Source organism: Protopterus annectens, chromosome 7.part0 (assembly GCF_019279795.1).
Source record: "Protopterus annectens isolate FY-2018-M chromosome 7.part0, PAN1.0, whole genome shotgun sequence".
Taxonomy (NCBI): Eukaryota; Metazoa; Chordata; order Ceratodontiformes; family Protopteridae; genus Protopterus; species Protopterus annectens.
Genome location: NC_056739.1, coordinates 689,229,570 through 689,256,852, shown reverse-complemented (window position 1 = coordinate 689,256,852; position 27,283 = coordinate 689,229,570). Strand labels below are relative to the sequence as shown.

The following is a 27,283-nucleotide window of genomic DNA, read 5'->3' as shown; positions in this document are numbered from 1 at the left end:
ATTTTTCCTCATAAGAAAAAACTGCGACTAAATATTCCTCATGCTTTCACAATTATTCAGAATAAACTTTAACTTATAAGCCTGATAATTAAAATTCTGAAAAATCAAAGTTGCAAAAGCACACATTTTCCCCACACTTATCAATAATCCTCCCAGTGGAATTAATAAAATAAAATGTTTAGCAGCTCTAGCAATAACTAAGGATATGGCTGCCAAGTCAAGATTCAGGAACTTTATACATTCTATCTGCCTTTTTAGGGGCAGCAGGCTGACTATCAAGAAAATTGCAAGCACTGATACACACATACTCCAGCGATGATAGCACTAAGGGAATGGGTGAAGGTTCTGGAAATTCCTTTTGTAACAGTTCACAGTATTTTCTGATGGACTGAGAAACCTCAGTCTTCTCCACCTGGAGACACTGGCACAGTTTGGAAACCATCTCAGAGAAACCCCCACAAGGAGAATCAGAAATTGAGCTCTCAACCAAGTCTGAACTGGAAAATTGAAGGGAAAACCCTCTATTTATCCCCTCATCTTCCTATCCAGATTCAGAATCTTGAATCTCTTCAGGAAATGCGGTAAGCATCTTTATTTTACAAAAAAAAACATCTTATAAGCAGGATAAACAGATGAATTAAACCCTGAGCCAGACCCAGTAAACTACTCCTATCTAAGAAAATTTGAGGAGAAGTAGATACAGGTTTAGTGTTCTTTTTCTTTTTTACAGGAAAATAAGGCCAGCAGTGTTACTAACAGCAGCAGCAGCAGCAGCTTCTCCAAGAATGGAAACTACAACTGACTAAACAGGGAAGCCCTCTCTATTCCATTTCCAGAACAGACAAGAGTGGCTCTTCCTTGTCCACTGAGGAAACCCTAACAGCTGCAGAGGACATAGCTAACCCTTGGTACAAAGTAGCTGTAGATGACTCCAGGGTGGTCTGAGGAACAAGCAGTAGAGTCACTCACCTGCAGCTGACACAAATTGCTAGCCCGCTGTAGTGGCAAAGCCTGTTTGCATAACTTTTTTTTTTCTGTGGATGGAAGGACCATTCAAGGGACTGGTAAGTTTGTTCCATAGTCAAGCCAAAAGTGGAACCTCTTTCCCACAGAAAACAAGCAGCAAAATCATATAAAAATTAAAAGTCATTAAATTTACTTTTTCACACAAAACACAGTAAAGAGCACTTTAAATCACTTTGCCAGCCCAAAAGGTAAAAGGATTGCAGTCTCTCCACCTAAACAAAGATTTTCAATTACTTTAAATACTTTTTAAACTGGGAAGGAAAAAGTATGCCCCTGCTTAAAAGTAAAGTCTCATGACAATCCATTACAACATGAGCAACTAGCTTAAAAATAACCTTCTTATGCAGGAAAGTACATTAAAATAATACATTTGATTGGAGAAGCCCCTTTCCCCAAGGCAATTTATCTGCCGACTGTCGAACCTTGAAAGCCCACAGAGGAGTGCTCTCTTTAATGGCAAAAAACCTCTAGAGGGCTTGGCACAGACATCTATCTTTTTGGTTTGCTCATCTCAAGTTGAATAAGTCTGGATGCATGGAAAGTGACCTGAAGCTTTGCAAGCTGGCCATCTATTATATCCATTGCAGGATATAACCTATATAACTAAGGTTACTGCAGCAGGGATCAATATGATGATCATCAAATGCACAAAACTCAAGAATATATTTTAAATATTAATCTTTTATACTCAAAATTGCTAGAATATCAAGTTTTGTATTACCAAGCATTTTCTGAAGGATAAAAACCAAAAAACTCAAATGCCAATCATTTAGTGACCACAATCTGCAGCAATGTGTCAGAAAGCCACAAATTTTGCAAGAAGCACACCAAAATACCCTTCATTTTCTTTGATCAAAAATCATGGATAAAGCCAAAGTAATAAGGGGACAAAAGAGAAAAATTGTAAACACTATTCATGTATTTGTTAACCGAGAACCCCACTAGATAAAGTGTCTCTTTTCAGGGGTGACATGGGTGCACTCCCTGATTAAATGTCTTGCTCTAAGTCACACAGTACGCAAATGGAGAAGAAAGGATTCAAACCTTATATTTTTCAGTACAGAAAGCAGTTTGCTAATATTTCAGAACCTTAAGTCCTAAAAAATACTTAAAGGTAATAGAACAATAAGTGTTGCATAGGCATGCATTTTATGAAAAATAAAAACTATGAAACTGTAATAACTGGCACAACCTACTGAATGTAATCCTAGTGATTTACCAGGAAAAAAAAGATGTTAACAAGGGCACAGCATAAACATGAGGCAAAAGAGGTGTTCTGCAAAATTAGACAGATAAAAGGCAGATTACTCTAATTCACTTAAAGTTAAGAGAATATGACTTGCATTTCTGGGGGAAAATTATGAAACTGAAATGAGTGAAGGTTTGGCAGTTAGTACAGAGGATCTTAACAATATGTTCCCAGTAGTCAAGGGTACAGGGTTTAATTCTTTCTACCTTCATTTGCCTACAGTAGGACTCTGAGTAAGTCACTTAACCAGAGAGTGCTCCTGAAAACGCGAGTTCACATTACAAGTTTGCAAAACTGCAGAAAAAAAATACTGAACAGTTTACACAAGTGAAAAAAAATAATAATGCGACTTAACACATAACCAGTTCTTGGTATAAGGGGTCCAATTAACTGGTCTCCATGACATCCTTAGGGCTGCAGAGGAAGGTCTTGGTCTCCAGGGTTGAGAGATGTCCTAGCTGAGACACACAAACATCGCTCAAAAAAGTGGCTTGGTTCAAAAAGTAAAAGAAGAGATTCACAGCCAGTCATAATGACCATGCTTTTCCCCAGCAGAATGCGCTTTCCTCTTTCTTTCAGCAGACTGCTCTTCCTTCTTCTTCCTTCTCTCACTGGCTGCACAATGCTGTACATCTGAGACAATTAAAAGTGCATCCAAATGAGAGATGGGGTAGAACCTCTGATTTACAAATTGACTGCAGCCCTGTTGATGACTTGTGGTCAAGCTGTGGATTTGCTGGTTAAAAAAAAAAAAAGAGAGAGCGACTTTTATTTTAATTTTTATTCCAGGGCTACACATGCATACACATACAAAAATGGGGGAGGATAATTTGCATTTTGTTTAACAATGGGAAAACTGCTTATTTTTTTCTTCTTGCTCATTTTTTTTTAATCTCAACCACATTTCTGTAATGGGTAGGTGAGAGTTGACTGGAACTATAACATTTTGTGTTGCAGTTTCTAGCAAGGGAACAGTAGCATACACTATTTTGAAATAATTCTATAAGGCAGCATCTGACACTATAATACTTTTCTGATTAGTTTGGAGATATAGCATCTTGCTTTGTATTATACCAGACAGAACAGACACTGAGAATGGGCATAGTGTCAAAAGCCTTGGTGGATCAGAAATGTAGTTTGTTTTTGAATGCCTCATTATAATTTTGCTCTGTTTGAGTCTGCCACCTCTATGCATTTATCAAAGGGAGCATACAACTCCTTTGTACAGCTTACTGTTATGTCAGTGTGCTGTACAAAGGAGACAGGTGAATTCTGAGATCTTGTCATACAACTGTACAAGTTTAATATGTTTGTCCTTAAATTCAACTATATTGGTTTCAAGGACTATGGAGATTCTGAAAGTAAATGTCACTAGTTGATGGTCTGACTTAACTGGGGTCGGAGTTATCAGGGGAATTCCATATGTAGAGGCTACACGTGTGAGAACATGATCTAGAGCACTGGATCCTCTACTCGGTTTATTAGTTATCAGTTCCAGGTACCTTTTATTGATTAAGTCCAAGACCTTCTGGGCATACTCCACATTTTAGGAATAGGTGAGACAGTTAACTGAGAGGTAACTGAAAAGTACCCAAAATAGAATGCTTGTTAACAGGGAGTTCTTTGAGTACTTTCAGGAATCTAACATGATCATCAGGGAATATGGTGGGTGTCCTGTAAAAGGCCATCATTTGGTAATTTGTCATGCATAAGATAACCTGAAGTGAAAGGACTTCTGTTCATGTGTCTTTGGGAATCTGCTGGAGGTGACATGATCATTGACAAATATGGAAATCCCACTGCAGTTGCTATCAGGCCTGAAGGTATTGCATGTGCAAAAGCCCAGGTATTTAGAGATTGATTTAAATGTAGAGAAAGTAAGCCCATATTTTCTTTTGGTCCCCACAGAACTCATCTTTACTGTCCTGGCTCCTAGTACACAATGTCCATGCCGGGTCTACCATCTACTTTCAAACCCCCTTAGACTTGCTTTGTTTTTGTTGGGGCCAGCCATAGATCTTGATGGTGTCTTGGGGCCAAACACATCTGTGTTTCTGTCTATGGGGAGGGATGATCCACCAAATCCCTTTTCCCACCCCTCCCTGCTTGTTAATTACATTTGAGGGCAACTTCCCTCTTTTGACCATGTCCTCCCTTAGGAAAGGTATCAATGAGCTCCCACCCACAATGGATGGGATGCTCATCCCTTCCCTGACACTCAGTCACCCGAGCCATTAATCGAACCCTGGTCGGCGGACCATAGTCAGGACTTTATCCCACTACACCACCAGAGTGGCAACATTTAAATCAAGTCTTAGTAATTACACAAACATGGATGCATTCCATATGGAGGAGGCCCACGAAATCATCAAATCTGGTGTTGAGACTTTCTGCACTGAGAAGAGGAAAAGGCATCTTAATGTGGTCTAATTTGGGGCTTGATGTTTGCTACATTGGAATGTCCATTCACTGGACTTTGCCTAAAAATGGCAAACCAAGAGGTGCAGGCCATCCTATGTGAAGCAAGTCCCATGCCTGACACATAATAGATATGACACCAAATATTCAGCCAATTATGTTTTCCTTGTGCCTAGGCATCATTTTTGGTGATGGAGTGCTTCCACTAAGGGTCAGAGTCTGACATGCATTTGTTACCTGCATGGAACATTCTGACATATCCCTCTGCATTTCCCTCAGGGTTCTGGATCCCAAGTCATTCACTTTCACATGGACCATCATCATGTAGTAGTCATATTTCCCAGGAAAAGGGGTCTTTTAGGGCCCTTCAAAAGTTAAACATTCTGGTAACTAAAAGACACCCAACTATGAATGGAGAATCTGTGCATACCTAATAAATGAGTTGTCTATCACAAAGACATTCTTGTTAATAGAGTGGTTAAAAGTGATATACTGGAAGTAAACAGATTCCTGGTGATCTATTGCTGTAGGTGTGTATGGGAGAGATAATGTAGTAGATTTCCACTGAGAATTCTTTCTAGTTCTAGGAGGCAATGGTAAGAGTTTTTTTTTTTTATAGCCTCAGCATATGACATTAAAATGTGATTTTGCTAAGAAAGTGGTAGAGGTTTGGTATGTGTGTGTGTGTATATATACGTGTGTGCGGTGCATGCGTGCGCGTGAAATGCTCACCATGCAGTTTTATCTGAGAAGGATGCCTCCAGATTAATTAAATATTTGCACCTCTCACACAAAGAGCTATCTGTGTTTAGTATGAATGTATTATCAGTAAGTATTAAGACAATTCCAACACTGCCTGGAGCTGCCAAGTGCTAAGAGGCTGGCAAAAGAAGGGAAACAAGTCTGCTGACTTCCATAATGTCCAGTGCACACAGTTGCACAAGTGCACAGATAAGCCATGGTGATTAAACAGACAGTTTGTGGAGAAGTGCAAAGGCTACACTATCTGTATGGAAGTAAGTGAATTTATGGAAAAGTGCAGAAGAGATACCCACTTGCTCTTAGTAAGTGAATGGAAAAAATGACAACCAGATGTCTTGAGAACTAGAGACAGTTTCTGGTCACTTTAATAAAAGTTGATACCAGGACTGCAATAATGTTCCACACAAATATGAATTACTACTCACAGGGCAGTGATGTGCTTTCAGGGGTACAGGGGAGTGGCTAGTCTCAATCAATACCTATGCCATATCCCAAGGTAGCAAATAACCACATGCAGTGCACCATTGGGGAGCACATTAAATAAAGCGAAGGGACTAAGCTGCTACTAGGTTAAAAGATTGCATTACCTGCTTATGAAAAGTGCCCACTGCAACCCAGTTCTGCACAGTGCACCCCCATACAGGAAAGGAAAATTTAAATAAATAAGTACTGTGGACTGCAAACTGGCTCATGGAACTCCACATCCAGCAGCAAATATACTTTAAACTGCCATCCATGCAATCAAAATTCCTGAACTGGCCAGCCCCCCCCCCCCCCCCCCCAAGACAGCAGCCAGAGTTTAATTTTAACCAATTAGCATAATACAGAGTTATTTACTATAATTTCTCAAAATAAAAAAGTTTTATACAAAAGTTTCCCAGAATACATAAAGCACTAATAACTTAATATTAAAAAAGCAACAAAAAAAAGATACAAACTGATGAAAAGTACTTAAAACAGGTAAAGAAATAAAAACACCTGAAACATGTATCAGTTGCAGCAGCAAATGGGCACATAAAGGTACAAATATTTGAAAAAAATAACTCAGAACCTAATAGCTAATAGCAAATACACTTTTATACTGTGAAAAAGCAATTAAAAATTCATGAACTAGCCTGTTTCTCTCACTCTCTCTTACTCAAGAAGGAAACCAGGATTTAATTCTAACAATTACAGATTTAAATAGCAAAATACGTAGCAGCTACTTACCCCAATTTCTGAAAATAAAAGAAAAAGTGCTTTAAATACCTTTCCAAACTGTCATATGGTCAGAATGAAAAAAACACTGACTTTAAATAACTACTGATGAAAACTGCTAAAACAAACTAGGAAAAATGACTTGAAACACTTAGCTCAGTTGAAACACAGGCTGGAACAAGTTAAAACCAGCAGGTGACAGATGAACAGAGGTGCAACAAGTTATTTTGACAACTGCAACAGCTGAAAGAGCTGCTAAAGCCCTGAAGTTGCATCCATTCATTTCCTGACTGGACTGCAGAGATGATAAATAGCTTTACAGCAGTGTGATATGACTCTATGAAGAGCTTTTTGCTGTCCATCTTTGCTTCTTATTAGGCATTATAAAATAATAACAGCACAGCATTTTGGAAGTTACATCAACTGCATTTAAGCATTTGGGATGGGCATTTTCTATATCAGTGTTAACAAACCCTCTGTGTATTTCAAAAACATTGCATATATGTAAGCACTTCAATACAAACACATACAAACATATCTTTCACATGCAAAAGAATACCAAATGCAAAAAGGTTCATAGGTGTGTACAAGGCTAACGACCACTAGGGCCCTTATAAGCCTAGCCGTGCAACCCAAATGTGACCCAAACATTTGATTTATATGGGGGGAGAGGTAATTTACTAACTACCTCTGTCCATCAGAGACATAGGTACCAGACCAGGGGTGAATTTATGATTATCCATCCATTAATCCATGCAGTATGTAAACAGGAATAGGGAGGAACTCTGCTTCATATGGATGGGAAGCCTGTTTCAAAGAATGGGAATTATTTGAGAAGCATACATGTCTCTTCAACATGTCCTACTTATGCCACAAGCAAAATTTCATTCATTACCATTAGGACCTCGGTTCCATCCCGAACCGATACGGCAGTTTCCAAGCAAGTGTCAGCCAAAAACGCTCAGCTAAGACCTACCCATAATGCCCTTCTCCTAGATACTTCAGATCGAGTTTGCTCACCCTTAGATAATAGATGTAGTAACAGAAAAAATATAGTAGGAGGCTCTGTCTGAGCGAACACCCTAACCAAGAGTTCCTAAAGTCCACCAGGAGTCCAGGCAGGGGGAAGTAGGGTGGGAAGTAATGAATGAACAAAGATCTACAACACAGATAGAACATTATGGTAAGACATAACTTCTTTATCTGATGTTGCAAATCTTTATTTATTCATTACCATTAGGACCTAGTCCCCAGCTACTAGAGTCCTGGGTGGCCCTAAGGAAGGATATTCCTGACCACCATAGAAGTAAAAGATGCCCGTCCCCTGGAGGCAAAATACAATTTGTAATGAGATATAAATGCATGAGGTCTCACCCAAGTGGCTGCTGTGCAGATATCATCCATAGAGGCTCTGGAATGAAATGCTATAGAAGTAGCCATAGATCTGGTAGAATGAGCCTTTATATTGGAAGGCAAGGATAGCTTATTCCGTTGGTAGATAAAGGTAATGACGTTTCTAAGCCAGGAGGATAAAGTCACTTTGGAAATAGGTTTACCCAATCTGGGTCCTGTAAAGACCATAAACAATTGATCTGTTTTCCTGAAAGATTTAGTCCTGTCCAAATAAGAATGAAGCTGCCGATGCACATCAACGGTGTGCAAAAAGTACTCCCCTGTTAGAATGCTGAGGGAAGAAAACTGGCAGGTCAATAGATTGATTAATGGAAAAGCCAGAAATGACCTTGGGCTAGAAAGAAGGGTCAGTACGAAGGGACACCCTATCTGTGTGGAAGATCAAGTAAGGACTCTTGACACAACGCCTGCAGCTCAGATACTCTTCCCACTGAAGTAAGTGCTACTAGAAGTAAGGTTTTCCACGACAAAAATTGCAAATCACATTAATCAAAAGGCTCAAAAAGAGAACCTGTGAGAGACGAAGTACCAAAGTCAAGTCCCAGGGTTTTAAGGGAGACTTGGCTGTAGGTTTAACATGTAATACTCCATTCAAAAAGTTCTTGCATAGGCGGTGTGACATAATTGAAGAATTATCAAGATCATTATGAAAATTGGTGATAGCTGCTAAATGTACAATGATCGTCGAACCTGAGGCTCCTGCATGCAAAAACAGTAGTCAGGTATTGTAGGATCTTTTGAACAGGCATAGAGAAAGGGTCTAAGTTCTGATCTTTGGCCCAAATAGAGAACCTAGTCCATTTATTAGAATAAACTTTCATAGTGGAAGGTTTGTGTAAAGCTAGAAGAATTTCACAAACAGGAGATGGGATGTCAGGCAGCCTGGCAATCACTGAAAGTGCAGGAACTAAACTGTGAACTTGAGACTGTGCAAGTTTGGATGAATCAGTCCCGGAGGATGAGATAACGGGTCTTGGGAATGATCCAGGATCCACGGACTGTGAATCAGATGAGGCCATAGGGAAGAGCCAGTGGCCAATCGTGCGTTAGAGCATCCCTTGGTGGTTCCCCGTGAGAGGGGATCAGGGCAAAGTAGCTTCTGCATTTGTAGTTTAGGAGGGAGCAAATAAGTCATAGCAAGGCTTGCCCCAGCGTTGGAAGATCCAATCCGCTGTTACAGGGTTGAGGGACCACTCGTGAGGCATCAGAATGTTCCTGCTCAGATTGTTCGCAATAAGGTTGGAACTCCCAGGAATGTGTGTTGCTATAAGGAAGCGGTTGGAAGCCATCACCCAGTGCCAAATCCTCATGACTTCCCGACACAGGGGGGTAAGACCTGGTTCTGCCTTGCTTGTTGATATACCAGGTGACTAACATGTTGTCTGACTGAATTGCAATGGTCCCAACGCTTGCAATGCTAGGAGATCTGCCCTCAGTTCCAGGACATTTATGTGCAAATTGGCCTCCATGGGGGACCAGGTGCCTTGGACAGTCTTTACCTGGAAATGCCCCCCCACCCTAACAGGAAGACTCTATGGTCACAGTGGGCTGGGGAAGACAGGACAGTCAACACCAAAGATTCATTTGTGGGTTCGTCCACCGTAACATTTCTTCCTTGCAACAGTTTGAAAGATGTATCATGTGGTCGAGTGGGTAAATTAGCAACGACCATTGTGCGGAAAGGAGCCACTGTAGGATTCTCATGTGCAGTCTCACCAGTGGTACCAATGTAATGGCAGCAGCCATGGAGCCTAAGAGTTGCAGTACAAGACGTGCTGGTACATAGGTAGAAGGTATTGGATTTGGTGTGTTATGTTCAAAAACCTGTGAGGGAGGAGAGAAGCTTGACAGGATGTTGTGTCGAAGACCGCTCCAATGAATTCCAGTGTTTTCATTGGAGACATTGAGATATGTCCTTGTTGACTGCAATCCCCAAGAGGAAAGTGAGACCTTGAGTGTAAGAAGATTCCTGGTCAGAGTGGTAAGGAGCCAATCGTCTAGACAGGGAAACACCTGAAATCCTTGTAGTCAAAGATAAGCTACCACAACTGCCATACATTTGGTGAACACTCGAGGGGCTGTCGAGAGACCAAACGGCAATGCCCTGAACTGGTAGTGAATGCCTCCCAGCCGGGAGCGGAGAAACCTCCGGGGAGCGGTGATCCATCTTTATGTGGTAGTACAAGTCCTGGAGGTCTAAAATAGCACATCCAGTTATCCCTCCCTAGGAAGGGAAAAATGGACTGTATCGTGACCATCCGGAAGTTTTGAAGTTTGATCAATTTGTTCAATAGGCTGAGATCCAGGATTTGTCTCCAGTCCCCTGTCTTTTTTGGCACTAAAAGGAGCCTCGAGTAAAACCTGGATCCTGTGTGGTCTGGTGGTACTGGTTGGATGACTTTTCCTTAGCAACTTTTCTATTTCTAAGGCTGCTAATTCCCTCTGACTGGGTGGTACATCGGGGATGGGAGTTAAATCGAATGGCCTCTGGATATTAATCTCTGCATCCAAACATCGGTAGTAATAAGATGCCGGGCTGGTAGATGCAGAGAAAAATGACCCCTGACTGCTTCCAAAGGATAGCAATCGGCCGCTGCTCAGGAGCACTAGTAGGGTCTGCCGGAGAAAGAATCTCTAGCGTCCTGGTTACGCAGACCCCCTCTACCTCAAAAGGGATGTCTTCCATATGAGTTGCCCCCTCTGCCCCGGGGGGGATTGTTCACCACGAGTGTCATGAAAAGGTCCTTGGGATTTCTTGAACCACACATTTCCACCCTTTTTGGTTCCTGGAGTAGGACCTCTGGGAGTTGGAAAGGCGTATGCCCACAGCAGATGAGGTCTTTCCGGCTTTCTCACTACGTGTAAGTGTGTCTCATACTTTGGGTTCAAAAAGTGCAGATTCGTCGAGAGGTGCATTGATGAAGGAAGATTTAAAGGGGTCTGTGAAGTCACACAAGTGCACCCAAGCATTACGTCTCATGATAACGCCTGATGCGGAAGCTCGAGCTGCCCCCTCGGTGGAGTGAGATATCAAATGCATCGAGGAGTTCAAGATGGATTCAAGGGTAGCAACCTGTGAGGCGACAGTATCACGCACCTCATCAGGCAGTACCCCACCAAAGAGGGAGTCATTTCGGAATTTAGGTCTCTTTGGAGGCGAGTAAAGAGTGCCAGATAGTACAGTGACCGAATGACGCTGAAGCATAGGTCAGTTTCCCTAGACTGTCCATGGTCCGGGACTCTCTGTTTAGAGGATGGATGGTGAAACTATCTTCTGCCAGTTCCCTCTTGGTGGCCGCCACCAAGACCATAGAATCAACTGTCAACTGCTAGGACCAGTGAGGCCGGTCTTCAGGTGTAGATAACATTTCTGTCTGGCCTCTGAGGGACAGGTTCTACATTGTCCGGGGCCTTCCAGGCACGCTGCACAATGATTTTAACAAGGTCATCTGCTGGTGGCGTCAACCAAGATATAGATGGCATGGCACAGAAGGCCTGCAGGAACACCGATTCCTCAGAAGAAGGGTTATAGGACTTCCAATCTCCCCGCTGCTTGAGGATGTTCACTGCTTGAGGATTCTAAAAATATCTACGAATGAGATGTCGCCCGGGGAAGGCTGTGGAGACCCTTTCCCCTCATCACAATCAGTGTCTTCGATGATAGATTCCTCTGGTGAATCAAAGTGCTTCCTCTTGCACCATCTCTTCCGGGGTGGCTCCCCAGTGGGATCTTCTGAGGAGGACACAGGAGAAGGGGTTCCCTTCAAAGAGGGTTCTTGTGACTCCTGAGCCTGGGGTCCCGAAATAGAGGGTTGGAATAGGTGCATGCTAGGGGAGGGTTCTGATACTGATGTCATTGTTGCTGACTGTGAGTCCATTACCTGAACAGCAGGCCCACCTGAGGAGGGATGGGATTCCGGAAACGGGGTCACACCTTGCCGTGAGGAGCCCACCTCCAGGTGAGGAGCTCTGAGAGAACTGGAAGCCATTGGAGCCATGAACATAGACAGCGCCAGTGAGAAAATAGGCGCCGGGCTAGGTACCAAGGTACAGATGGTACAAGCACTGCTTCGGGAGAGCATCAGTTCCACCGGAGCAGATGCAGCAAGGGTGGACGGTGCCGACAGGGAAAATACTGCTGTCGGAACTGAGACAGTATGCACCGGAGTGGAAGTATCTTGTCCTTGGCAGGTATTCGAGTTTTGGAGCCGATGGAGCTGAAGAAACTGTCGGCACTGTGGCTGGGGATAGTGCCAAACCAGATACAATCATCGGAGCCGATGTCAGATCCAAGGACGGCACCAAAGTCAGTGGTGCCAAGGTCGGAACCGAAATAGGGGTGAATATCATGAAGAGCACCGAGGAAGAAGACACAGAGCCTGGTGCCGAAGAGGTCTGTGCTGAGGGCCCTGGTGAAGTACAGAGCCGACTCGGTTCTGTAACTGATGGAGATGCAGGAACAGAGTGACTCCATTTGTCCTTATTTTTTTGTCTTTGGTGGGGGTGAGACCTCCGAACCAGATAGACCCACTGAAAAAGGTGCCTTGAGTAATCCGTTTTTCCTTATGTTTTTAGGTCTTTGGAGGGGGTGAGACTGCCGACACAGATAGAGCCTCCGAAAAAAGGTGTCTTGAGTAATCAGGTTTTCCTTATGTTTTTTTGGTCTTTGGTGGGGGTGAGACCTCCAGCCCAGATAGAGCCTCTGGAAAAGATGTCTTGAGTAATCCTTTTAAGATAAGTTTATTTTTATGTGATGCTAGTGTACAATTATTAAAAACTAGCACAAATGTCACAGTCAGCTTTAATATGATCCACGCCCAAACAGTACACACAACGAACATGTGTATCTGAGTTAGGCATCTTACGTCCACACTTGTCACACTGTTCAAATCCCAGCTTAGCTTTATCTGACACAATAAGGCAACAAGGCTACCCTATAGAAAAATTAAGGGAGAAAAAAATACCACTAGTAAAAAGGAAAGGCCTGTCAAAGACAGGAGAGAGGGAGAGTACCAATAAAAGTAAAAAATTAAATTACCAAGGAAAAGGGTAGGAAATAGGCAGTGAGAAAGGGCTAGCTTGACTAAAAATTAAATAATTTTGAAGAGAAACTGTCTTCAAATTAACAAATTTCTACTGAGAGATGACTAGCACGTATGACTAGGAACATGGCAAACGAGATCTGGAGTAATTAGGAGAGGGGCATTATGGGTAGGTCTTAGCTGAGAGTTTTTGGCTGGCATGAGCTTGGTAATGGTCGTATCGGTTCCGAGGATGGAACCGAGGTCCTAATGGCAATGAATAAACAAAGATTTACAACATCAGATGGAACCTTTGTGGACATTCCAGTTGCTGCATGTGTCTGGCCAGGTAAATATCAAAGGGGGCATTACACTCTATGACGGATCTGATGAGGGCCAAGTACACTGGTATGATGACCTCTCTGGACCAGATGCCATACCCTTGCTTATAAGCTGAGCAACACAAAAGGCTCTTCTTACTAGGCAAATGTTGGTCGGAGACTAGGTTACTAACTGCACAAGTTCCCAGATCCCTGACTAATGAATCAACTTTTAGGAGTGTTTTACTGATGACATAGGCTGGGGTGGCCACCTTCCCAAAAGGTACTACAACATATTTCCTAGTACCGAGTTTTAAGCCTTGGCTTTGGCACTTTTAATGCGTCAGACCTTCCTGAAGGGTGTTCTCATCTTGGGAGGATTCAATGACTGTTCCCAGCTGGCAATCAAATGTGAACTTGGTTAGCCAGAGGCCTTTGACACTGGCTTTTACATCCAAGAAATAGATGCCAAATAGGAGTTGACATAGCACAGAGCTCTGGGAATAACAGGGAATCATTCTGCAGACTGTTACACACATAACGAATAAGCAGACAGTGACCAAAGGTGAAAATCAAACACTGTACCATGTGTCTGTGAGGTAGACCCCTTAACCATTATGCTAAATCCCAAACCCTTACACCAAATCCTTAACTCAAAAGAAAAATTAATCCATGCAGTATGGAGTGGGTGACAGACATGTTATTATTTATCAACTGAGAACAAATGTTTAGACCAATCTATTACCCCAAGTAAAAACAAAATCTGGGAACCAAAGTAAATATACAGTAGATTAATTATAACCCAAAAAGTTAGGTTAGGCTGTCTGGTGCAGAGCAAAGGCTGTCCTGTTTCATTTCACCATTCCCTGTAAACAAATTACATGATCCTACATCAGTCTAGCAAGGCTTCATGACATGACATGATATAGAAGTGAACTCAAATGTTCTAAAAGCCACAAATTCAAATGTAGATGTTCAAAAATCCCAAAATCTGAAACCAATTTATCTGCACACAAATTGTATGAAAATGCAGAAACAGTATTTCTTGAAAAACAAAGCCCTCTGCCCTCCTTAAACACACAATGCGCAACACCTACAAACTCGCAACATTAAATCCCAATCCTAAAAGGTAACAAACCTCAGTCATAACACCTGCACAAACTTCATCTGAGACACTAAAGTTGTCAACAGCAACAAGTACTATAGCACTAATATTTGGCCAAATCACACTGCATACAATATAACAATATTCACAAAAATTAAGCTTTTCCTCTGTGCAACATTTCTGCAAATCAATGTGACCAAGCTGTTGTCAAAGAAAAACTATGCAAAAGTTAACATACAGTTGCAGGATAAAAAAAAGAAAAAAAAAAATACTAATAAGTTACATTCACAATAATCATTTAACAAAATGCAATATCTTTTAACTGCTCCTTAAACTACACTTACCCTATAAGGTGTCATATAAATGCTCCCTTTCCTTGTACCTTTAAAAGCTTCAGGCATAATATTCATGTCACTAAAGGAGAGCTCCACATGGTCATAGGTCATCAAAATGCTACGAGAGGGGAAACATAAATGAAAAGTTATATTCTAAAAAGGAAGCAGGATAACAAACACTATCAAAATGCAAAATAAAAGCATTTATGTAAAAGGAATAGTCTGAAGGAGGTTAAATGGATCTGTATGATGCGCTATCAGGCAAATGGCATAAAAGCAAAATAGTTTATCAAAACATCACACCAAAATGGATACATGGCACACACTGTGGTGCTGTATTCAAGTATCACAATAATTTCTCTGCAATTCAACAGCAGGCATCTTAAAGCTTTTTAATTGTGGTTCCTGCTCTTTTTGACTAACCTGCTTCTCCGACAAGGCATCACAATCTGGAACCTGCTTACACAAGAGTCTCAGCTATTCAAAATACAACTCAAGCTCACTTCAAATCTAACAATCAAAGAAAAGAATGTGCCACCTGGAACATTAGTGCAAATTCCTATTAGTGAAACTTAAAGAAAAAAAAAGTGGAAACACAGGAGTAAACAGGAACCTTGGGAAATGGAAACACAGGAGCACACAGGAAATCTGGAAAGACCATAAACATTTAATCTGAATTAATATGAGGCTTGTATAATCAGAAATAGATCACTATAAATCACTGTAGGATCCAACAAGTATAATGCCCTGTACTATCAGAATAAAGTCAAGAGTAAAGCTGATGAGTTCAGCACTACTGAGTTTTTTGAAAAGGCTGCCAGCCAAGTGATTTTCTGCCCACTGCAGTTCACCACAACTCATTTGGAAGATAAAACTTTGTCCTGTTTCCAACAGCAAGGTGGCAGTGGTAGAATGGACGAGTTATATGAGCAAGTCACCATTTTCAGTAAATGTTTATTCTGTCCCATAGTAAACAAGAAAACAGCAGTCAGCTTAATCAGACTACTTGAAGTCCAGATCTGATTCTTAAGATGAAGCAGGTACAAATTATTTTAAAAGAAGACGTGAGTGTACCTGCAGTAGTTGAAACATCTGCATTATACAACTCCCCCCATTAATATTCAAAAACGTGCACGCTGTAAATCAGAGTTATAGTAATGGAAAAAGGTCCAGTCGCCCAGACTTTTTCCATTACCATAACTCTTTTTTTCTCACTGTTTCGCTATGTTAAACGAATTTAACATAACGAGACAGCTTTAAAAAAAGCAACGGAGATTCTCCGTTGCCTTTTTTAAAGCTGTCTCGCTATGTTAAATCCATTTAACATAGCGAAACAGAGATCTTGCTTTCTCCGTTGCTTTTTTTCAAAACTGTCTCGCTATGTTAAATGGGTTGAACATACCGAGACAGCTTTAAAAAAAAGCAACGGACATTCTCCGTTGCCTTTTTTAAAGCTGTCTCGCTATGTTAAACTCATTTAACAAAGCGAAAACAGTTTGTAAAAAGCAATGGAGGTCTTGCTTTCTCCGTTGCTTTTGCCCACAATTCTGATGTACTGCGTAGGCATACGCATGCGCAGTACATCAGAACTGCCGCAGAATACCAGACAGCTGTGGAAGGGCAGCAAGGAGGCATTATACAATGCCATTATTTAAGAAAAGTAATTATTTTTTTCTTAAATAATGTAATTGTAGAATAGCAATAATCCACTTCTGGGTGTGGGTAATGCTGGATTTACCCACGGTTGGCTTTGTTTGGTCACTCGGGCTTCGCCCTCGTGACCAAACCACGCCAACCGTGGGTAGATCCAGAATTACCCACACCCAGGCGTGGGTTATTGCTATATTAAGACAATATGATCAGGGCCAAGCAGATATCATACAAATCTCAAAGTCTATTACTGATGTTAAGAATTACGGAATCAAAGTTAAAGTGTTCAGAAATGGGTCAGAAAAGGCTTGAGGATGACCAGGGTCAAAATACTTTACATGGGCAGAATTAGGTGAGCATTAAAGTGAAGCAGCACTTAAACAGCAGCTCAGTTTTATTCTTCAGCATATTCTCAGTAAGTACATAAAATGCATAACATATGAAGCCTGCATTTTAGTCAGACACAATGGTGACACAAACGTAACACATCACCAGTCTGTACCATACCTCTCTAACTTCTAATATTTTATAAATCTGTTTTAGATGCAAAGGCTCATAGTAGTCATTTGAAACATGGCAAAACATGACAAAAGTCCAAAAGGAATTCTGTTATAATCAAACAGCTGTCTAACTTGCACCATTCCGCTAGGCAGGCAAATGAAAACATCTCTACAATTATGCTCCCATCTACTGTAGTAAATGGTAACTAATCATTTACCTCCTAATTAAAGAAGATAACCAAATCTACAAATATTGGATGACTGTGGTGGAATTCTGTAGTTAAACTGTACAGACCCATCATCCTACAAGTAACTTTCTGCTATGCAAAGAAACAAACTCCTACCTTTAATAACCTCAGTCTAGCTTAAAGCTCATGTCAAGGGGATTAATCAGTTTCAGTCTTGTAAGTAAAACTAGCAATAAAACCAAAGTAGCAGCAATGCATGCAATAGAAGATAAATGTTTATAATGGGGAAAAGTAGCCAATTCAAAAAAGTGGCTTTCTGCAAGTATTTTTTTTCTTCATCATCCTTACACATAATTTAAAAGTTCCTCTGTATCCAAAAAAGTTATACAGCCCTGAATTAGTCACTGATCAACATAATTTACTGACAGGGTACCCCATGGTTTAAATGCTCTTCAAAATATTAACAGATCATGAATGGGAAAAACATACATTTTTTTCACTTCTCTTTCCCAGCAAACAATCCTCACATATATGCTCAGGTCTTTCAGTTCCATCTGATTTCTGATTGGGAGATCTCAGCCTTAAATTTTTTTTGCTAGCAGCATGCACAAGAAGTCACAACAGGTGAGTCTACCTCCACAAACAGACCAGTCACTAGCAGAGTCCCCTAGGGCTCAGTGCTGGGGACACTCCTTTTCGGTATTTACTTCTGTGAAGTCAAGGCCAGTGTCAAAGGCCTCTGCTGACCAAGCTTGGAAACAACTGCAAACTAGGTGCAGTCATAGACTCCCCCAAAGACACAAACATCCTCCAAGACCTGACACAGACGAGTAACTGGTGCCAGAGTCACAGTTTAAAGCGCATTGCCAATAAAACAGCATCTTTTGATAAGACAACTACTGCTGGAAATTACTGCACTGAAAACAGACCACTGAGAATTGATCCTGAGGTCAGGGATTTGGGAATGCATGTTGACAGTGACTTGGACTTTAACAATTATGTGTCTCCTGTAGTAAGGAAATCATTCTACTTTACATGTCTTATAGGCAAGAATATGGCACCTAGGTCCAAAGATGTAATTGTTGTGTTGTACTCAGCCCTCACTAGACTAAGTACAATGCCTCCTTCAGTATGTGCCTGACCTGGCATATGCAACAACTGAAGCATACAGAGGTTCCTTACAGAAACCTCATCTGCAGTATAAATGAGACATGTTGGGACGGACATGGCTGTGTTTCAAAGACTACCCCTTGTCATGCATGTGAAGTAAAGTTCCTCCCTGCACTTATTCAAGTGCAACTTGGACCAGTGAATGGGGAATAACAAATATACCCCAATCTGCCTCCTATGTCCCTGTTAAAAAGAGGAACAGTGTAAATGCTCAACCAACCATACCCAATAAAACGAACAGTATCAAAACCTGTAAAACATATTTGGGAAGCATAACTAGGCTGAAAAATGCCATTTAGGGTCATTAGCCTAGTAATTACCTATGACTCTATGCACCACCAGCAGAAGACCTGCTTTCAACATAAGCATGTTTATTTATCTCTGGAAATAATGACTAAAAGCAAAATGGTCAGGCTTAGCATAAGTCTCCCTCTGACAGCTAGATGTCAGGAGTAAGCCATACCTCCTTCTTAGCATTTATGCATACTAATTTCAAAGATATAATTAGATGACTCACTTATATCTAGTAAGTCCATAAATATATTCTAAAAAGTGACATTTCACTTCAGTGACAACAGAAAAAAGCAATGTGTCCACCAACTCTGCCCAATAATTTTACTTAACATTTTATGTCCTATACATCACTCCCTACACATTTTTAAATTTCCACACGACCTTCTAAAATTCTCCATGGATTCAAATTCCACCATTAACTATGGCAACCTATTTCATGGGTTCACAGACCTCTAAGTAGTATTTTCTCATACTCATTGAGAATTTGTGTCCAGATGATGCAGGTGTCCCCTCCTTGTCCGCACAGTGTCCTTTTTCTTCAAGGTAATACTTTCACATCTCTTTATAACCACTGAGTGCACCTTTATCATGTCACTCTTGACCTTTCTTTCATCTGGCAAACAGAGCCACAGCTCCTTTGTTTTTTGTCCATACTACTTCTTTTCAGGCATGCTGTTTAGCAATTATTCTCTGGATTCACTCTAGCACCTTGATTTCTCTCAGTTTATATGGTGTAGTCAAGGTGCAGTTTGATCAGTGTCCTTTAATGTAGTAATATTTTTCTGCTCCTGGACATACACCTCTCTGCCTTGGCCACTGCATTCTTGAATTCATTTTCATGGTTTAATCCTAGCAAGATAATACTTGGGTTATTATGGCCTAAATGTACTACCTTGCAAGTCATAACAGTTAATCAAAAAGACAATCATTCTGACAGTGTTTAATTTTCTCAGAGTCATTCCTGATACTCATTCATCCATCCACTGATGCATCTATCTTTCACTGAGGTAATCATTTTCTCACTTTCCCTATACACGACTAAGGGATGTACATTAAGAAAGGACAGGACCCAATATTGAACTCTGCGGCTTTCTACTCATCACTATGATTATTTCAGACAATGTTTTTTTGCAACAAAGACCTCAAAAGCTACACATTAACTATTCAGCAGCACAGTTTGAGATTGTCAGCCTCAGCCTCAGTAAAATATGTTTCAGGTTTATCAGTGTCTGTCACATCAAAACAAATTTGGACAATCGTGCAAACCAGCAACAAAACATTTTCTCTACAGAAGGCAAAGCATCCACACACTCATGGAGGGGACTGAGCCTCTTACATTTTTTTTAGCTAATGTAACTAATTTAAAGGTCATAAATGAGCTTCAATGTGCCTGGTTTCATTAACATATTGGTCATTCCTCACAACACGAGCATCTGTTCTAAAAGCCACTTTCACTTAGCCAAAAGCCTTGCGTAAATTTAAACAGATTTCATCTACTGGTACGCCCTCTGTCTAATCTCTATGTAATCCTGTAGTAGATCAAATTATACTGGAATTTTTTTGATAGGTCCTTCTAGCTACAAAGGCACGTTGGTCACATCTCAGAGATTAACATCATCCTGAAAAAAACACTAATCTTCCCCTCATTATTTTCTATCAATTATTTTGCCACCAAGTGGTGTACAGCAATCAGGCCTGCAGTTTTCAGAATTTTTCCAGCTATGGCTTTGTACAAGGACACCAAACCTGCTGTCATCCACTCTTTAGGCACTTCCACACTAGTCAGTGTCTTTTTCAGAGGTCTTTTTATTACAGATAATGGATTCTTGTCTCTGAAAGTGCCTTATCAAGTCTTTACACTTTATCTTCTATAAGGCTATCAAATGAAAACCCCCTTGTATCTGTCCCGGGCTCAGGTCACTGTAATTTCCTCCAGCATTCAATCATGGCAAATTGTCCTCCACATATTTTTGTGCATAAAAAGGTAAAATTATCATTCAATATCTCTGCAAAAAAATAAAAAAAAAATTACTACACTTTTTAAATCAAAGTGCTGCATGCTAAAAAATAAAACTCTTGCCTTTGCTACTAATACTTCCAAGGCTCCCTAATGAAATGTTGGAACTCAAATTGCAAAGTGCCGACAAACCGAAAAAAAGACTGAAACCCAGGGAAAGAGAGTGAATCTCAAAGATCGCTCATCTGATTTAAACTTCTTTTTTGAAGGGGAAGCAAGCCCCCCACACCCCCCCCCCCCAATGTGGAGGGGAGACGAGCTCCCCAACTGAACTTTATATATAATTTATACACATATTAATCAAGTAACCCATACATTACCTTCTCAACATCAACTTCAAAAGGTAGATAAAGTGAATGTCAACATGATAAAATGCATCCTCTGAAAAATAACCTCAGTGCATGCAACCTTTAAAGTAAAAATAAAAACAAATAACACTTTTCTGAAGGGGAGCAAGCCCCTTCTACAAACCCCAAAATACCCCCTCCCTCATAGATTATATACACTAAATCCAAGACTGCACAATATTGGAGAAAGGGCATGTTCCCCTATCCTGAGAATTGGGAGATCTCGCACAAGTATTGATTAAACAAATGCTGACCAAGGACACTTTAAATCAAATGCAGGCCACCCACAAATATGTATGTATGTGTGTGTGTGTGTGTGTGTGTGTGTGTGTGCATATATATATATATATATATATATATATATATATATATATATATACATATATATATATATATATATATATATATATATACATATATACATACATACACACACACACACACACACACACACACACACACACACACACACACACATACACACAGATTCACTTTGAAACATCGAATGTTCAGAACATCGACGTTTTGATCATCCAGACCAGAACATCGAAGTTTCAAAATGAACCACACAAACAACCAAATAAATTACACAAACTATGTTATGCAGGAGGGGCTTCGGCCCCCTGTGCCTCCCACACCCCTCCTACTTTAATATTCCAACTCCAAAATCGCACTACAGTGGGGTAAGGGAAATCTCCAGTTTACCGGTATATGCAGTAGCACTAAACGGGAGATTTACCATACCCTACCTGCAATGCCAACACTCAGATGGCAGACACACAACATGCAGGGCACCTTGCTGCCCTGCATACACATCCACAATTCTACATTTTCACTTACCTGGCACTTCCACTTTAAACCTTCGATGTTCTGAACATCTATGTTCTGGTCTCGATGATCAGAACATCGATGTTCTGAACATTCAATGATTTAAAGTGGAACCACATATACATATCATATATATGTACATATACATATTTACACGCATCAAAAATTAACACTGTGTTCACTTTGAAGACTTGCTGTCAGTGTAAGTGACAACCTAAATTGAGAGCAAGATGAGAGCAGGTCTTCTGGAGTCTAACCACTGGTGTAAGCCTGTTTATAGGTTGACCTTATACTGGAGTAATTTTACTAGTGAAGACAGGGGCCAGAGAAGTATAAACATGTGTGCCTATATAGATATTATGACAGAGAATAGGCTAACACCAATAAGCTTAATCTCCTTTCAACTAGAAAGGAGAAAAGAATGAACATGTGAAAACTTAGATAAATAGATACAAGTCTATGCTCCATTCCATTCAGAACAGGAAGGGGGTGGAAGGTACTGTAAGTTAAAACAGGAACCTATACAATGTTACCTGTAAAGCATATGCAAGATGGCTAATTATCAGGTCCCATTCCCAGTGACTGGACAGGAAGAGTAGGGAATTTGATGGAAGTATACAGTGGAATATCAAAGGCAACAGTAACACCAGTCTTAGAAACAAAGTGCAGTTTATTACACAAAAACATAAAAATTGCACGATCTTCCCAAAACAAAAGTCTTATGGCTTAACAAAAGTTCACAGCAAGTACCTTCATTACTGTTCTATACAATTGGGATACAGCCTCTTTCACTAGTTCCCACTCTCTCTAAACCTACTAGCAGCTGTCTCTTCTGGATTTGTACAACAGAAACACTCTCCAGCTTCCCCATGGTGCTGTCTTCCATGTTTCTATTCACTCTGTCATCTCTCATCCAGAACTACTGCTCCAAAAACTCATATTTCCTTCCAAGAAGGACAAACATACTAAACAAGGGTTTGCCTCAGGCCTCCATATACACACAGTATTAATCATCTCATTAAGCAAACCAGCTCAAGCTAACACAGCAAAGTTTCCCTGTATACTCTTCTGGATAACAGAAGAAAAATACATTGTAGTCTTAAAGAAACACTTTTATTTACCTTACACGTATGAGACAACCATTTGGAATTAATCTGCTTTGACAAAGATTGTCCTTTTTTATTACCTTCACAAGAAATGAACAACTGATCAGAGATCCTCATTTTCTTTGGTCAAGACAATATTTTAACAGTCTGGGGACATCCTAGGTATAGCATATCCTTTCTTCTTCCTTTATTAAATTCTGGAAAGAAGACGGGGAATGGAGAGCTTGTCTCAAGGTAAACACGGACACCATTTTAGGTATAAATTAAGGAATAGTTATCTTTGTGGAAAATGAGACAAGACTGATCATGCATAAGAGCTTGCAACTCAAATACTGATTGCTCCAACCTCTGCAAGAAGAGTAACATGGCTTTCCATGTCAGCTACCTAGAGACAGCCTAATGAGCTGGTTCAAATTCGAGCAACAATTCATTTTTTTTTTTAATACAAAATGAAGATCCCAAGGAAGAGCCACCTGTTTTCTTCATATGCAACAACTCTTTCAAAAAACATTTTTTTCATGAGTCTGCACTTAAACGGGTGGATCTATGGGCAGATGTGCTGAAATGGTTGACAAATGAACTTTGAAAAGTAAGAAAGGCCAGGATATAGCCAATCACACAAATAAGGTTGAATAGCCCTAATATGTGATGATTCTTTTCTTAGCAACAGCAAAAAAACCTTTTCCATTTACTAATACACAATTGTCTAATAGCACATTGTCTTTCTTCCTTTAATACCTGCTGCACATTCTCTTGAAAAAAATGTGCTTAAAAGGTATTGGGATACTATAATTTAGGAAGTCAGCCACAGCTGCTTGGGGTTGGGATGTATCAAATACCCTGATCTTGGTGAGTAGATCCAGTCAGTGTGGAAGCTTGTAGTAACTGCCCCTGGCCATTTCCAAAAGAAAGAATAACCACTGTTGTCTGGGCCACAAGAGAATTACCACAATGATCTTGGGGGATTCCCTCTGAATCTTCAGACGTTCCCTGGATATCAGTGAAAAGGGTGGAAAAGTTTACAGGAACATATCTGTCCAAGGAAAAGAAAACGCATCTGTCTACCAGGCCTTCTTGCACGGAGTTCTGGAGCACAATCTTGCCAGCTAATTGTTCAGAGAGAGGGCAAACACTTTTACTTGAGGAACTACCCACAGATGGATCAAATCGTGGAAGCTCTCCTGATCTAGTTTCCATTTATCAGGGTCTGCCCCTGTCCTGTTCGGCTTGTCTGTCATACAGTTTTGCTCTGACAATGTAGGATGCCTGTAGAGTGAGACTGTGCTGTGAAGCTATATCCCAAGCTAATATGGCTGGTCTGCTAAACGGCTACAACCTGTTTCCCCCTTGCTTGCTGATGTACCACATGACTGTGACATTGTCTGTAACAACTTGAAGAGGTGCCAAGGGCCAAAGGCTAATTAAAGAGTTGATCAGGGCAAGTTATCTCTTTTATATTTCTGTGCTTGCATCTGTCCTTGGTGTCTCACACACCTTGAACATTTACCCCTCATGACACTACTCCATAAGACAAGTACCAGGAGTCTGTGGTGACTGACTGCTTTGGAGCAGGGAGAAGGAGAGATCTGGATCTAGGGAAATCTGCCGGCACCACCAAGTGACTTCTCGTCTGGCAAACCACAGCACTGGAACTTGAAAAGACAAAGGATGTTGGTGTTGGGATCAAAGAGATTTTAAACACCACTGTAGCGTTCTCATGTGGAGTCTTGCCAGGGGAATAATGAGACTCCACTGATGTCATGAGACCCCAAATCCTGATGCATTCCCTTGCAGTGACTAGAGTCGGAGTTGAAAACCTTAAAAATAGATCTACATATATATTTATTTTTCTTGTGGAAGTAAATTGCAGTGTCTAGCTGACACCTCAGGAACACAATCCTGCCGAGTCAAAAAAAAAACTTTTGAATGTTCTTTTGAACCCCCAGCTTATGTAAGAGATCTATCACCCAACATAAAAATTCATGCCACTCTGAAAAAGACTCTACAAAGATAAGAAAGTCATCTAATAAGCAGGTAATCTAAAAACAGAAAAATGTGGATACCCTGTAGCCTGAAATGAGCTATAACTGGAGCTGGACACTTTGTGAACAATCTCAGTGTAGTGCATAATCCAAAGGGTAACACAGAGAAATGAATGCGATCCAGATACACAGAACCATTAAGTTACAACTGAAATCTGGATGACTAGGGATGTGATGATAAACATCTTTTAAATCTAGTCTTGCCAGGAAACCTAAATGAGGAAAAAGAGATAAGTTGTGAAGTGGCATCATTTTGAACTTGGGCAGTATCACAAACACGATTCTGAAAGAAAGATACAGAACTTATCTCCAAGCATCTTCCTTCTTTGGCACTAAAACATTCTTGAATAAAAACATTTCCTAACCTGGGAAGGAGAAACTGGTTCTATCACTCCCAGGGACAGCACACATTGAAGGACACGGGGAAATGGAGTCTGGTCTGGTGGATGAGGAATTAATCCCTGGAAAGCAGGGATTTCCTCCCATGCCATTTGTAACTTTGATGAATGGCCTTCAGAACTGATTTGTCTGTTGCCAAAGAGAAAAATCGAGATTCAGACTTTCTGAAAGGAGAAAGGGACTGCCGTGGGAGGGGGGACAAAGTCCCTTAAATAATAATTCTGACTTGTAAGACTGTCCTTGGCTTGGGGGCGGCTCATGAATTCATTTTGGAACCCCCTGCCATTTCTTCTTAAACAAGTGTTTACCAGCATTTTGTTGAGATTGTTTAGTTTGTTTTTTTGCCAAAACTGAATGAAGGGTTAGAGAATCCCTTAGAAAATTTGAAAAAGAAGGTCTGCAGAGATTCTCTGAATCTTCTTACACCTTTTTGATAATATCGGCAGCAGAGGGGCACAAGAGGAGCAGAAAACTAAATCTCTAGGCAAAGAAGAATTTAAAATTTAATTCTTCAAATCATCTGGGTGGTTCTGAGAATGCAACCAGGCAAACCTCCTCAAATAAGGGCCATAGCTCTGGAAACTGTATCAGATGAATCACAGAGGCTGTAAACAATAAGTAATGCCATGTACAGTGGATGAAACTACATTATTTAAGACAATTTTTTCCTCAAAAGAAGAAACTGCAGACAAAACATTCCTCATAATTTTAAAATCAGTCAGAATAAACTTTAACATATGTACATGACAATTCAAAATTCTGATAAAGTTGCAGAAGCACACTTTTTTTTCCATACTTGTGAATAACCTTTCCATCCTTGTCAGAAAGTGTAGGATTGGAATTAATCAAATGTTTAGCAGCATTAGAATTAAGTGAGGCTGTAGCTTTTTGGTCATGTTTAGGAAGAGTGTATATAAAAACTTAAAAGATTGAGGAACTTTATATATTCTATCTGCACTTTTAGGGACAGTTGGCTGACCATCAGGAAAACTGCAGGCAGTAAAACACTCACATCCATCTACAGCTGACAGAACTGGGGTAGTGGGAGAAAGTTATGGAAATTCCTTCTGTAACAGCTCATGGTATTTTCTGAAGGCCTGAGAAACCTCAGTGTTTTCCTACTGAAAACAACAGCACATTCTCAAAACAGTCACAGAGAATGAGAAACCCCCATAGGGAGAGACATAAACTTAGCTCTCCTCCAAGTATGTATCAGAAAACTGAGGAGAAAGCCCTGTATCTATCATTTCATCATGCTGTCCAGATTCAGAATCTTGAATCTCATCAGAAAAAGCTGTATCCCTCTTTTTTTTCCAGAAACCACCTTAAAAGAAGGATCAGTAACCTAAATTAAACTCTAAGCTAGAACCAGAAAATTACTCCTGTCTAAGGAAATTTGAACAGCAGTAGATAACATGTTGAATTTTCTGTTTCTTTTTGACAGGAAAAATGGGGCCAGCAGTGTTATTAACAGCAGCAGCAACTTCCCCAGGGACGGATGAGCACAACATTCTGACTAAAACAGGGAAGCCTTCCCTGTTCCCTAAAGGTACCCAACAGCTACAGAGGACATGGCTATAGGCACTACACAACAGTGTTTTTAATAGGCTATACAATGGGAGAAAGAAAATGCTGTCTAAGAGTAGGAAGGAACGTTCTCAAAACTGGAAACGCTCCCTCCTCAAATTAAACAACCAAATAAGACTCCTAGGGGAGTCCTCACAAGCGAACTACGAATCCAAATGAGCTTCCCTAACTAAGGATAACCAGAAGCCATTCTTTAGTTACATCCGTAACCTCAAAGGGAAGGCCCAGATTTGCGCTGAACCCGTAGTTAATGGTACTACATATATAGAATCTGTGGATACAGCAAACCTGCTGGCCGACAGGTTCAAT

General features: G+C 40.6%; 1 protein-coding gene across 2 annotated transcripts in view; it reads right to left on the bottom strand.

The window, feature by feature from the left end:
• WBP2 (WW domain binding protein 2) overlaps positions 1–27,283 on the bottom strand; it is a 524,763-nt gene that overhangs the window by 476,340 nt on the left and 21,140 nt on the right. For both annotated transcript variants that reach the window (XM_044077224.1, XM_044077225.1), the window contains exon 2: positions 14,856–14,964. In XM_044077224.1, the coding sequence (XP_043933159.1) occupies positions 14,856–14,964 (109 nt within the window). The remainder of the gene's footprint in view (positions 1–14,855; positions 14,965–27,283) is intronic.